General features: G+C 43.8%; 1 protein-coding gene across 7 annotated transcripts in view; it reads right to left on the reverse strand.

Annotated features, from left to right (window-relative positions):
• KIF9 (kinesin family member 9) overlaps window positions 1-13847 on the reverse strand; it is a 53685-nt gene extending 39838 nt beyond the window's left edge. For 2 of the 7 annotated variants that reach the window (XM_049642601.1, XM_049642598.1), the window contains exons 1-5: window positions 13324-13487; window positions 9021-9118; window positions 7100-7265; window positions 5232-5338; window positions 2456-2680 (exon numbers count right to left, since the gene is read on the reverse strand). In XM_049642601.1, coding sequence (XP_049498558.1) covers window positions 2456-2680; window positions 5232-5338; window positions 7100-7265; window positions 9021-9118; window positions 13324-13402 — 675 coding nt within the window. In that variant the 5' untranslated portion in view covers window positions 13403-13487. The other 5 variants (XM_049642599.1, XM_049642600.1, XM_049642602.1 and 2 more) reach the window with 5 other exon arrangements.
• Window positions 13848-13871: the final 24 nt, after the last annotated feature.

Consider the following 13871-nt stretch of genomic DNA (forward strand, 5'->3'; position numbering starts at 1 on the left):
AGTGGATAACTAACTTGTAGTATATTCACCTAACACCCAATGTAATACAGTGATGATGACAATGAAAAATATATAGCAAGAACATAGATGAATTTCACATAAAAAGTAGATAAGAGGGAAAAGTAATCAGAATTCATCCTACATGATTCCTTTTATATAAAAGTTTTCAAAAAAATTTAACTATGCTGTTTGAGGAAACATACATGGTATGCTAGAAGTGGTAAAGCTATAAAGAAGACCAATGAAATGATTACAAATCAGGAGAGTGGTTACCACTAAGGGTATGAATAAATACTTATTAATGGTAAAAACTCTTCCCAAACTTGGACATTCTTTAACCTTAAGCCACCAAAGCCCCACAGCAAATACCATTAGTCGTGGTGAAATGTCAGGAGCAACAATAAGAATGCTCTATTGCTGGGGGCACCTGGGTGGCTCAGTCGAGCGTCTGACTTCGGCTCAGGTCATGATCTCACAGTTCGTGAGTTTGAGCCCCGCATCTGACTCTGCGCTGACAGCTCAGAGCCTGGAGCCTGCTTTGGATTCTGTGCCTCCCTCTCGCTCTCTGCCCCTCCCCACTCACACTCCGTCTCTGCCTCTCAAAAAATAAAGAAATGTAATAAAAATTTTTTTTAAGAATGCTCTATTGCTGCCTCCTGGGATGCTCTTTCCTCCCTGTAGATCCAAGGGCTCCAGGTTTAAATCACCCTGAGGACCCCTATGTGACCTTTTTTTTAATATGTAAATGTTTATTCATTTTTGACTGGGAGGGGAGGGGGGAAGGACAGAGAGAGAGGGGACAGAGGATCCGAAGCGGGCTCTGCATTGACAGCAGTGAGTTTGATGTGGGGCTCCAGCTCACGACTGTGAGATCATGACCTGAGCTGAAGTTGGCTGTTCAACCACTCAACCAACTGAGCCACCCAGGCGCTCCACCTATGTGACTTTTTAAATAAACTTTTATCGACATATAATTTAATAATTTTTTAACATGTTTGTTTGTTTATTTATTTGGCGAGAGAGACACACAGAGAGAGATCAGAGGATCAGGGGAGGGGCAGAGAGAGAGGGAGACAGAGAATCCCAAGCAGGCTCTGCACAGTCAGTGTGGAACCCTATGCGGGGCTCAACCTCACAAACAGTGAGATCGTGACGTGAGTTGAAATCAAGAGTCGGAGGCTTAATCAAGTCACACAGGTGCCTCTATTGACATATAACTTATATGGCATAAAATTCTCTGTTTTAAGTATACAGTTTGTGATTTTTTAAAGGAAATTTAGAGCTATGCAACCATCACCACAATCCTGTTTTAGAAATGTTACATCACCCAAAAAGTTCCCTGGGCTCATCTGTAGCCATTTCCCACCCCGTCCTCCCAGCTAATCTACTTGTATCTCTAAAGATGTGGCTACTGGGAACATTTCAAATGAATGGAACCAAACAGGATGTGATCTTCTGTATTTCTTTTACTTAGCATTTTTTTGAGACTCATCTATGTTGTAGCATGCATATATCAGTACTCCATTTCTTTTATTGTTAAATAGTTTTGCATCATTTTATTTACCCATTCACCAGGTGATAGAATTTTGGTTATTTCCAGTCTATGGCTATTTTGAATAATTCTGCTATAGTATTTGCTTACAAGCCTTTGTGTAACATACGCTTGTGAACATACGCTTTCATTTCCCTTGGAAAAATACCTAGGATATTTGCTAAGTTCTATGATAAAATTAATTAACTTTTTAGGATACTGCCAATATGGCCACACCATTTTATAGTTCATCAGTGAGGTATAAGAGTTCCAATGTATATGACTTTAAAAAAATTTTTTTAATGTTTATTTTTTTGAGAGAGAGAGAGAGAGAGAGAGACAGAGACAGAACACGAGCAAGGAAGGGACAGAAAAGGAGACACAGAATCCAAAGCAGCTCCAGGCTCTAAGCTGTCAGCAAAGAGCCCAACGTAGGGCTCAAACCCACGAACTGTGAGTTCATGACCTGAGCCGGAGTCGGAGGCTTAACTGACTGAGCCACCCAGGTGCCCCCTATATGACTTTTAAAAGAATAACATATGCTGAGGAATTTATAGATTTATAAGAGCTTTTATATACTAAGAATGTTAATTCTTTTTTTTTCTATACCACAAATGCCATGATTTCACATTAACTGAAAATTTCAACTGACAATTTCAATTATGTTAATTTTTGTTCCTGTATTTTTTCATTACTATCTGAACTTGCTAAACGAGCATATATTAACATTTATTCTGGTTATCAAAGTAAGTAAAACAACTAAGGAGGGAGGGAGAAAAGAAAAAAAAGAACAAAGGAAGAGAGAGATGGAAGGAGAAAGGGAGGGAGGGAGGGGGATGTGAGGGAGGGAGGGAGAGAGGAAGGGAGGAAGGAAGGAAGGAAGGAAGAAAGGGCAGAAGGCATCCTTAGACTTGGTCATCTCACCTCAAAAAGGAGGCTGAATGCATCCTCCTCCTGACTTGTAAGATGCACTGACAAGCCCTTAATGAAGACCCCTTGAGGGTTTTCCACGATGGTCATTGGTGTGACTGATGGTCCGACATAGGGCAGAGTGGACAGGAGATCAAACAGACTCTCATTGTAAATTTCCAGGTAGGAAACACGCACAGTGATGGCATGTGTGGGGCGTTCTTCAATCATCCTAAAAACCTACATGGAATATTGGACAGTAGTCACCAAGAGCAAAACTCCAATGACCAACCAGTGTTAGGAGAGTTCTTACCTCAGCAGGAAACATCAAGAGGTACAATAAAAAAAAAAAAAAATCTGTCCTAAAAGAATTTACAGTCTAGCTGGCATAATGGTCATCATCATCAACAATTACTATTAATAGTTCATTGAGTGGCACTTATTATCATCTTGTAGAGTTTTTTTTTTTAATGTTTTTATTTATTTTTGAGAGAGAGACAGAGTGTGAGCGGGGGAGGAGCAGAGAGAGGGAGACACAGAATCTGAAGAAGGCTCCAGGCTCTGAGTTGTCAGTACAGAGCCAACACGGGGCTCGAACCCACAAACCGTGAGATCATGACCTGAGCTGAAGTCGGACGCTTAACTGACTGAGCCACCCAGGTGCCCCACATCTTGTAGAATTTTGAAGACTGACTTAACAGATTGTACAGCCATGATGAATGGAAAGGACTCTGGAGTGAAGATCCCTCATTTTATGGAGTCTCACCATATATAAGCCTCTTACACATCCATTATTTAATCCTATTCTTACAACTCCCCTGCGATTGAAGAAGGATAGGGGCAATGCCCATCTGGGTAAAGGCCCATGCAATGAAATTATTTGTCTATGGCCTCAGCTAGTAAGAGAAGAAGCCAAGCCAAAACTCAGCCTTCCCAACTAACAACTTCCAAATACCCTTCCTGGTACTTCTGAGCAGGTGGTGACTTTGGACTGGTCTTTTCCCCTCTCTGGACCTTAACTTTCTTAGTTGCCACATGAAGGGAGGGGTTGGGCTGGATGATCCCTGAGGCCCCCACCTGGCTCTAACAGTCGAGGGTAGTGCTGTCCAACACGGTAGATACTAGCCACAGGTGGCTGCTGAACACCTGAAATGTGGCTGATGCAAATAAGGAATGGAATTTTAAATTTTACTTGATCGTAATTAATTTGAATTGAAAGTTAAAACTAGCTGCTAAAGGGGCACCTGGGTGGCTCAGTCAGTTGAACATCTGACTCTTGATTTTGGCTCAGGTCATGATCTCACGGTTGTGGGATTGAGTCCCACGTCAGGCGTTGAGCTGACAGCAAGGAGCCTTTTTGGGATTCTCTCTCTCCCTCTCCCTCTGCCCTTCCCCAGCATGTGTATGCACATGCGTGCACAGACACACACACACACACACACACACTCTCTCTATCAAAATAAATAAATCAACTTTAAAAAATGTCCACTAAGTTCAATTACTGGTAAACTTTTCAGAATGTTGGCAACAACTTGAGTTTATAAATCTACTTTTTCAACTGTAAATTTTATGAAATCTAAATGCAGATTGAGTATTCCTGATAAGTACTTAGTGTCTAAATTGAAATGGACCGTAAGTGTAAAATACACACTGCATAGACTTAGTGTGAGAAAAATAATGTAAAATATTTCAAGAATTTTTATATTGATTATATGTGTAAATTATATTTTGGATATACTCAGTTACATAAAATATATTATTAAAATCAATTTCACCTGTTTTACTTAAAAAAATTTTTTTTTTAATATTTACTTATTTTTGAGAGAGAGAGAGACAGAGTGTGAGCTGGGGAGGGGCAGAGAGAGAGGGAGACACAGAATCCGAAGCAGGCTCCAGGCTCTGAGCTGTCAGCACACAGCCTAATGTGGGGCTTGAACTCACAAACTGTGAGATCGTGACCTGAGCCAAAGTCGGGCGTCCAACCGAGTCACCCAGGCGCCCCTTCCTGTTTTACTTTTTAAACTGTGGTTACTAGAAAACTCAAAATTGCATGTGTGACTTACACCGTGTCTCTACTGGGCAGTGCTGGGCTCGACTACTGAAGTCTAAGATACCGAGATACTGAAGCTTGGACAGTGGGATGTGAAGGCTACTGCTTCATAAATTAGAGCATGGATGCTTTATACACTAGACAGTCATCTATGTTTTTTATAGGACAGGGCTATAAAACCTCGAGACGCTTTTGGGGAAAGGCCCTTTGCCTCCTACCTTCCAACAGAAGGTCCTCACAGAACTCCAGAGGAAGGCCCTTGTGTACTGTTTTCAGTCATACTTCCCAGACCCCCAGGACTCACTCGATCCTGAAAGTTCATGTTGGGCCCTGCTTCTTCCCTTTGTTCTTTCTGGGGCTGTGGCAGTGGAAGAAGCCAGAGCAGGCCAGGGAGGAAGCTTTGCAAGAGGCCATATCCCCCTCATTAAAATGAGGCAGGAACATGATTAGGACTTCCAAATCCTCAATTACAGGTTCACAGACCATCACAGCAGCAAGAAGCTGGTTGGCACGTCCAACTCCCTCTTTTACAATGAGGAAATAGGTTCCTCATGGGCTTGGGTCAGACCCTGAAACTTGAAGTCCCAGTTTCCTAGTTTCCTGAGGCCTCTGCACCACCCTGCCCCCCACCCCCCACCCGCCACCATGTGTATCCTGTCTCCAGTAGCAGGCCTAGGGTTAGCAGCAGGTGTGGTAGAAAGGGGACCTGTGTGGTACCCTGCCTGTGGGCCCTCTCTCTACCTGCTGTAGGGCACGAGGAAGGATCCCCCGGTGCTTGTAATTCTCAGTTGTCCCTGTCATGGTATATGTCTTGCCGGCTCCCGTCTGCCCGTAACACATGATGGTACCTGCAAACATTTGGAAGCGTGTCTTGGTGATGTCCAGGAAAATAGCTCCAAGGATAGCTCTCCTATCCCCCAGCATGCCCGATGCCAGCCTGGACCCTGGCGCGAAGGTGGCCATTAGGAGCAGCCAGGGACAGGAGGGATTCCTGCCTTGGAGGGCAGGGTGAGTGGGCAAGGAAACAGGACATAAATGGTCAAAACACAGACTGCAGCTCTGAATGTGTGGCCCAGGTAGTGCTCTACTGATCCCTCTGCCAAGAGACCAGACCCTAGGGCTGCTGAGCAGAGTGGGGAATCCCAGGGAACAGAGGAACTGGGAATTTTTCTAGACAGGTGAGGAGGGAGATAGAACATTGAACTCCAGCCCTTCTTTAGCAAGGCCATGAACTGTCAAGAGTCTCGGGGTAGGCCTCCCAGGGGCTGGCCAGTCAGGAGACAAGGAGAGCTTTCAAAATCCCCAGGAAGAGATGGGAGTGGGGAGAGAATTTCCTGTTGATGGTGAGGATTCTTTGCAGACTGCAAGTTCCCACAGGATCAAACAGGGCTACTAGTTGGCCCCAAGCCACTTCCAAACACAGACCATGACAGGTCCTGATCTGGTCCCACGGCCCTCTCTGGGAAGACTTCCACTTGCACTTCTCACATCTCTTAGGTCTACTGTCACCACCAGGCTCTGAGACACGAAGAATGCTGTCACCCTGGACTCCGGTTCCCATCCGCTCTTTCTCCTGGCTTGGCCAACCTGAGCCAGACCCCATCCCAAATGCCGCTTCTGGGCAACACTGGGCCATGGAAATCAGCATTTGCCTTCACCACACCAATGCTCTAGTTCCTGGGATTGGTAGGTTTTGCACACGGGGCTCAAACTCAGCATGTGAGCTGAGGTCAGAAACAGTGCCGATTAGCACAGATGTGCAGGAAGGAGTCACTTCAGCTGGGACTCAGAGCCCACTTGTAATTCTATAGCAGCCAGGGCCCAAGACTCTTAACTTCCTTGGCCTTCTTAGTTCCTCTGTCTCTACCTCCTCAGGGCCATATCCCCTCAGGATTAATAAGGACCACGTCTATGTGTCACAAGTGGGATACATTACAATGTTTAGTTCTCAACACTAAACAGACTTTAAAAGAGACTTTTAAACAGAAGACCTAAAACTTGCAGACAGGGGTCATTCTAGTCACATGGGCAAAGTTTACAAACTGTGATAGATTCTTTCTACAGATTTTCAAATCTTAAGATTTTAAAGCAATCTTAGACCAAACTAGTTTGTAAAAATCTCCCAATAAAGCTGCTTTCCATTTGTTAAGAAAATCAAACTCTACTCCATTTTTTCATGCTATATGTAAATAACTCTATGCTAAAATAGGAAGAGTAGATTTATTTTGCTGGTAAAATGATGGAAATAACTCCTGGCAGGTAGTCAAGAGAGAAGTATTTGGACTCCATCAAATTCGTAAGGCCATTATCTTCAAACTAGTATTTGAGAGATTTGAAACAGGATAATAGTTCAATCCCCATGACCTATAGAGAGCCACAGTCACTTAGTCTTCCTATTCAGAAGTTTGGATCAAGTCATGCCCACAATACCACCAAGCAAATAATAAGTTTTCTACTAAAAGAATATGAGATAGACACATAAACAAACAAAAGTTAGCACAAGAGGTTATATTTTATTTTATTCACCATAAAATACTTGCACCTCTTCCTCCAGGAAGGGTTCTGCAGGTTCTTACAGTCAATTAATAACAGTCAATTAACTAAATTACCATTGTATCCGTCGAGAGCCTGAGCAACCACGTCCTTTGCGACCGTCTCATAAACCAAGTCCTGGGAGGCATTGTGGAGAACTCCATCCAGCTTGAACGACCAGTCTGTCTGCTGGTTATTGACAACCCCTCTCCGAGTATCTTTTTTTAAGTGAATATCAATGCTCTAGAAAGAGAGAGAGAGAGAGAGAGTTAGCCAGCTAGTTAGGTATTAGGAAACTGGTATGAAAAACTCACTGATAGCTGAGGCCTGACCTGGAGAAAATAAGAGGAAGCAAACTTTAGGAAGAACAGGGATTCTCACACATGGGCTGATATTCAGATGATTTCTTTGGGATGGGAGAGGAGAAGGGAGGCCACACCGCCTTTACGGTGGAAGGATCAGGAGACTGGAGCACTTACTGGTTTCAGGCCTTGTCACCCTAGGTTACAGGGTGCTGTTTGGCTTGATTCCCACATCTATGATACGAGGTCAAGCACATTTATCATGTTTTTTTATTAAACAAGCTTTAGACACATTTAATAAGCACAGGGAGGCCTTGACTTAGGCCAGAGAGAAGACTGGGCTTGGTGACAGAGACCTGGGCTTGAGCCACATCTTTTACATGCTACGGAGCATTGTGAGGAATGATGAATTAATAACCACAGAAATGGCTCTTGGCTTCTCAGACAGTTCCTCACTGGTATTATAGCAAATCAAGGGTGCCTATCACTTGTAATTAGCATATCTTCAGGTGCAAAGATTTCATTTTTTTTTTTTTTTTTTAGATGCAAAGTTTCCTAAAGACATTTTTAGACTTTTAGATCTCTCCATAGCAAGCCACTAAGGCAACAGCTGGTTTAGGAACATATTGGGTTAGGTCAAGGGGAGATTCCAATCTTCACCGTGGGGCCTTCTGATGTAAAGAGACTCTTGTCAGAATTTTACACTGGCTGTCCTAATCCAGGAGCCAACACACAGCCACATGCAGAAAAAGTAAGATCAAGCAAGAGGAGGGGCTTTGTCCATTCACACATGAAATGCTCTGTGTTTCTGTGCTCACTGAGACCATGTCCTGCAGGATTTGCTGCACATGAGCTTTTCTCTGACTGTCAAGACTTTCAAAGCTTGGGCAGTTTGCTCTCGGATTCTTCCCTTAACGAATGTCCTCATGCTGCCCATGTAGGTTCACAGATGTTTGCTCAATGAAAACATAGAACTCTCTCAACCTGTCCTAAGCCTGTCATGGGCTTCAGAAAGGTTGTCAGGACAGTGGTCGGGACACAGGGATGGATACATCTTTCCAGTTCTTTCGAAAAGAGTTTCTCTCACTGGTTTGGTAAGTTGAACAGTTATCAACTTAAGACATCTTACTTGACTCCCTCCCTGAGGGATCATGTAACAGCAGATCTGATCCCCACAGAGTTTTATGAGTGTGGACAAATGTCAGCTTTTCTGTGTCAGACACAAGGATGAAGGCAAACTTATTAACCACAAATACAATTAAAAGTGGGAGCTTCGGGGCACCTGGGTGGCTCAGTCGGTCAAGTGCCTGACTTTGGCTCAGGTCACGATCTCACGGTTCATGAGTTCGAGCCCCACGTCGGGCTCTGTGCTGACAGCTCGGAGCCTGGAGCCTGCTTTGGATTCTGTGTCTCCCTCTCTCTCTGCTCCTCCCCTGCTCACGTTCTGTCTCAATCTCTCTCTCAAAAAAAAAAAAAACATTAAAAAAAATTAAAACAAAAAAAAGTGGGAGCTTCAGGAGTTTCCTTATCAAAAGTGACTCAAGGGGAGTGGTTTGGACTTGTTGGAAGTCTGGACTCCATCTGAACTTTTATCAATTCTGTCTTGGCCCTTAAAGGCTGTTTGGACACAGGGTCCCACCGCAGCAAGGTGGGACAGAGAGGACCAAGCTGGTGAAAGCAAGCACATCCCACTTACTTTGTTGTCATCTCCGTATTTGATCATTTCGTGAGCAAAGTCATCGGTGGGTTTGACACGGACAAAGGTATGAACTTTTTTCCTAGTACCCATTCTAGCTAAAAAGAAGAAAACAGTACAGCTTTCAGTAGTTATCATCAAGTGGCAACGCATTAAGAAGATCAGAATGGAGTGACTGACACTTGGTCTGTGTTCTTCTATCCCAATGAGACCCAGTCTTCCTTTTTACCCCTTCTCGTGTCAGTGCTCTACCCACAGGACCCGCTGTTCAACAAGTACAGGCACTTCCTACTTTACAGGCTGCCTCACCATTTTCCGCCATGGGCCCCTAAGAGACAGAAACACGAAGCAAGAAGAACGCTCCCTTTAGTGGCCTAATCTTAGACGTGTTTCCTAAAAATATTCTGTACCTAAAAATGTCCGCTTATGCTTTGCCTCATTCATTATGCTTTCATCTAAAATACTTACTATGAAATGCATTTAAACTTAATTTTCTTGTCTTCACGAACATATGTTATTTCAGATGCAGCAGCCCCTCCTTTACCTCCGTTTGACCAGCTTAGATCAGAAAATGATTCCCTAGAAGTGTATTTAATCTAGTCCACAATCAGATACTCTTTCTTTTCTGACAGTCCATTGAGAAAAAATCAAACAGCCCTCTACCTCCTCGTCTTCTCGTCAACCTAACTAGAGTTTCATCATTTTCTTTCAGGTAGATCCACTTAATCTGTATTCCTTTATTTATACTACCACAAATAATTACCGTGTATAACAAAATGTCAAAATAAATGCTTGGTGTGGCTTCATGGAATAGGATGTAAGCATACAGGTGTATGTGTTGAGGGAGGGAGATTTAGGTAAATGACCTTCCTACTATGTAGAGCTGTCCTATAATGGAAAAGACTCAAGCAAGGTCAAGATGCCAGCTAGCAGAGATGCTACCAAAGGGACTGTTGCACTGAGGGGAGAGTTAATTAATTTCTAAGATCCTGTCCAACTGAAGTATTTTATTAAAATTTAAAAAAATTGATTGCACAATCAAATGATAACCAAGAAATCTTGTATTTTATCGGCTATTAGTCTCATTGGTGAAATCACACTAGGCCCTTTCCTGAGAGTGCCTGTGTAAAAATATTGAATACTAATCAGACAGTAAATTTTGGTTCCAACATTGACATAGAGTGGAAAAGCAAAGAGGGTTATTAAACAGAAGTAACAATTGTGCTATTTTTATTGCTTTAAGGGGAACTTAAAACTTAGTTCTTCAAAAAATAAAAATAAAAAACAAAACTTAGTTCTTTAGGTACCTCTTATACCCTGATGACAAAGGATTAAATATTGAGAGAAAATGTCAAAAGCTCTAAGGAGAGCTAAGGAAAAATCAACCTGTAATCATCATCAATACATTTAACCTAGTTAAGTAATACCACTAAACAAGATGAAAGTCTATGAAAATGTACTAAACTTCGTTATTTGAAACTATTAGGGAAATTAACATAATACAATTTTAATTTGTTCAAAGGGGAAACATTTCTAATTTTACATATAAGTTTTCCTAATATCAACCTAATATTTTTTCTTTCCTTCTTTTTCAAATGATGTGAACAGTATCATCAAGTGGTCTATGGTCATGCAGTCCTAACATTGGGCTCTCACATTTCAATAATTTCACTTTTATGGAACTATGAATACACAGAAAGAATGTTAAAAACTCATTTAGCGTTAATGTTCCAAATGTACCAAACACATTTGGAATAGGGACAAGGCCTGAGGGTCAGTCAGGATGTATGCTGCTTGGTACACTTCTCTTCTGACCTTCCTATTGGGGTTGAATCAGTTGAATAAGAGATGAGGCATTTGGTGCTAAAATAACTTGCATCTTCATAGGGCAGGAAAGAGGAGTTAAGGCCAAAGAAATCACCTGTATGCTTTTGTAAACAACAACAACAACAACAACAACAACCAGCAAAAGAATTTGTTGAATTTAGGAAGAGTTAGGGAAACATGAGACATAGGGAGCTGATTCAATTTCATATTCAAATTGGAAAAGAGCAATAACACAGCAATTAAGGAAAAATAGCTTGCTTGAACTACTGCAAAGCACTCTAATAAACTGCTATGATGCTTAATATTTTTAAAAAACGAAATGTTAAGACCTGTACTGTAAAGAAAAAAATCATGCATGACAGGGATTTCTTCTCTGAAATACAGTTAATTATTTCACTTTTTAAAAAAAAAAGCACTTTAAGGGGCATCTGGGTGGCTCAGTCAGTTAAGCGGCCAACTTCAGCTCAAGTCATGATCTCATGGTTCGTGGGTTTGAGGCCCGCATCGGGCTCTGAGCTGACAGCTGGAGCCTGGAGCTTGCATTGGATTCTCTGTCTCCCTCTCTCTCTCCCCGTCCCCTGCTCATGCTCTGTCTCTCATTCTCTCAATAAATAAATATTAAAAAAAAATTAAAGCACATTAAATAAAGAATATTAACATTTTCCCTGTATTATCTAAGATAGGCTCACTGAATGTTACCTGATAGATTTTAAGGATATTAAACATATTTCTAGACACAACTTGCAATGACCGGTAGATTTCCTATTACAATTATATTAACTATCATCAGTGGCGTGAAATATCTCTATAGAAGTAAATTAAATAGAGACAGGTCCTGCCCTTTCAGTCTACAGTTTCAATGATGTAGACAAACGAAACTCTAACCCCTGTTACAAGCCCTTCAGATGTAAAATCAAATAAGCAAACATGACACTTTCACATCTGCCAACTGTAGAACTGCGTGTCCGCTTGCTACATTCCTCAAGTAATTAGTTCATGGAAGTCTTTTCCCAGCCACTATGGGACCATTCAGACCTTTCAATTTTTAGAAAACGAAGCTGAAAAGTATTCAGGTGATCAAGGATGATGGCTTATCCAATTTCAGTCCTAAAATTTTTGTCTACAACATTGAGGTCGAGCGATAAAGAGCCACAAATAGCTTGAAGGTCAATAGCTCTGGGTCTGAGGACCCAGCCTCCTGGCCAGGGTGCCCTCTGAAAGGAACCAGCCTAGGTGGCAGGTGCCCAGGCCTCCCTCCTGGAAGCCTCCACCCACCAAGCACAGGAACAGCACGGACAGCCTGAGCATCGCCCTCCCCTCAGAGTGGGGCCTGTAATTTGCCAACATGCACATGCACATGCAGCTCCCCTATCCTCCCCAGACCCTCCCCGTGCTCACATCCATAGCTTCAAGTATGCCAGGAGTCATACCCACCTAAGACAAACTTTCTCTATTTTCAGATTTTTTTTTTTTTATTTTTAAGTAATCTCTGTGCCCAATGTGGGGCTCGAACTCACAACCCCAAGATCAAGAGCTGCATGCTCTACCCACTGAGCCAGCCAGGCACTCTGCAAGCTTTTTCTATTAACTTAACTCCTCCTATAAGGCTCCTACTCAGCAGCCCCTCAACACCCAGACATTCAGAGACCCCATGCCATCTTGCACTTACTGAAATAACGCTTGTTACCATTCTTACGCCACATCATTTGAGTGGGTTTCCGCTCCCAAATTAAATTACAAGTTGCTTGTGGGACAGAACTGTGCTTTCTCTCTTTTGAATCCCCCTTCAATGTCCAGAACAGTGCCCAGCACAGAACAGGTACTCAAGAAATGGTGGTTGGTAGTGATGGTCATGGCTGGAAGTCAGAGGGTGGCTGGCTGAATCTCCACATGTGGGTCCATCTTCGGTCACTACTGAGAGAGTCCCAAGGGGCATATGTCACTTCCCTCCCACACCACATCCAACCCCTGAGCCCACAGACCTTCCAGAAGGGCTTAGCTTCCAGGCACCACTTACAACAAGCCATATTCAGCCCCTCACCATGCCCTCTCTTTTAGCAGGGGTTTCCTCCCTCAGGATCTTATGGGAAATGCTTCTCTCTCATGGGCACCACCCTTAGATATTTCTTGTGTAAATAAATGAACCTCGGAGTGGCCACCAGCAGATCTCCCTGAAGGTTCGTGGTTTCCTTATTCGTTTTAGTGGTGGGAATGAACAGAATTTGCTACCAAGCGTTTCTGAAAGCTGGATTAAAGAAGAGGAAGCGTCTGCTGGAATGGTGGGCACCAGGTGAATCCCTACCTTTCAGCGCTCCTGCCCAGACCAGACGCTCTCATATGGAACCCTCATCGTTTTAAAGCGGCGGCAGCACCTGAACCCCGAAACAACAGGGTCCAAACGCACCCGGCCCTAGGCTAAACCAAAGACTCGATTCCCGACAGACCTGGTCTTCTCCCTTTTCCTCACCCAACATACCGGACCCCTGTGTGGAGTGTGGGAGGCAGTGGAACTTGGGACCATTCTTGCCCCTCTTTGGAGCGGCTTCCTCATCCATAAAGTGAAGGGCTCTACCTAGCGATCCCGAAGCCCCCTCCAGTTCGAAAACTGCCGTGTATGAAAGGGTCCAGCAGACCTCTGGTCCCCCACCTCACGCCCTCTCAACCTCGGCAGAGACGCAGAGGTCTCGTGGGGCCAGGGAACGTTAGATCCGAAGACCCTAAACTGCAGCCAGCCTGAAAGAGCCCCCACGATGCCGCGCCCTCTCCTCCGCTCGGGTTTCACAAATCAGCGAGCCAAGCTGGGGGACTCCCGGGTAGGGCGGTGTTCGGATCCCAGCCGCTGCCCACCGCCTGGGCGTATACCCCGTCTCGGGCCTCCCTTCTCCCCATCCGTGCGGCGCGTGGTCGCTGCTCACCGCTCCCGAGGCAGAGGCCCTCCCGCCGCGCGACCGCTGCAGGAGCAGCGACCGCAGCCCTGCATTCTCGGCTGCAGAACTGTGTACATAGCCGCCATGGCAACGGACC

The sequence above is a fragment of the Panthera uncia genome, chromosome A2 (assembly GCF_023721935.1).
Source record: "Panthera uncia isolate 11264 chromosome A2, Puncia_PCG_1.0, whole genome shotgun sequence".
NCBI lineage: Eukaryota > Metazoa > Chordata > Mammalia > Carnivora > Felidae > Panthera > Panthera uncia.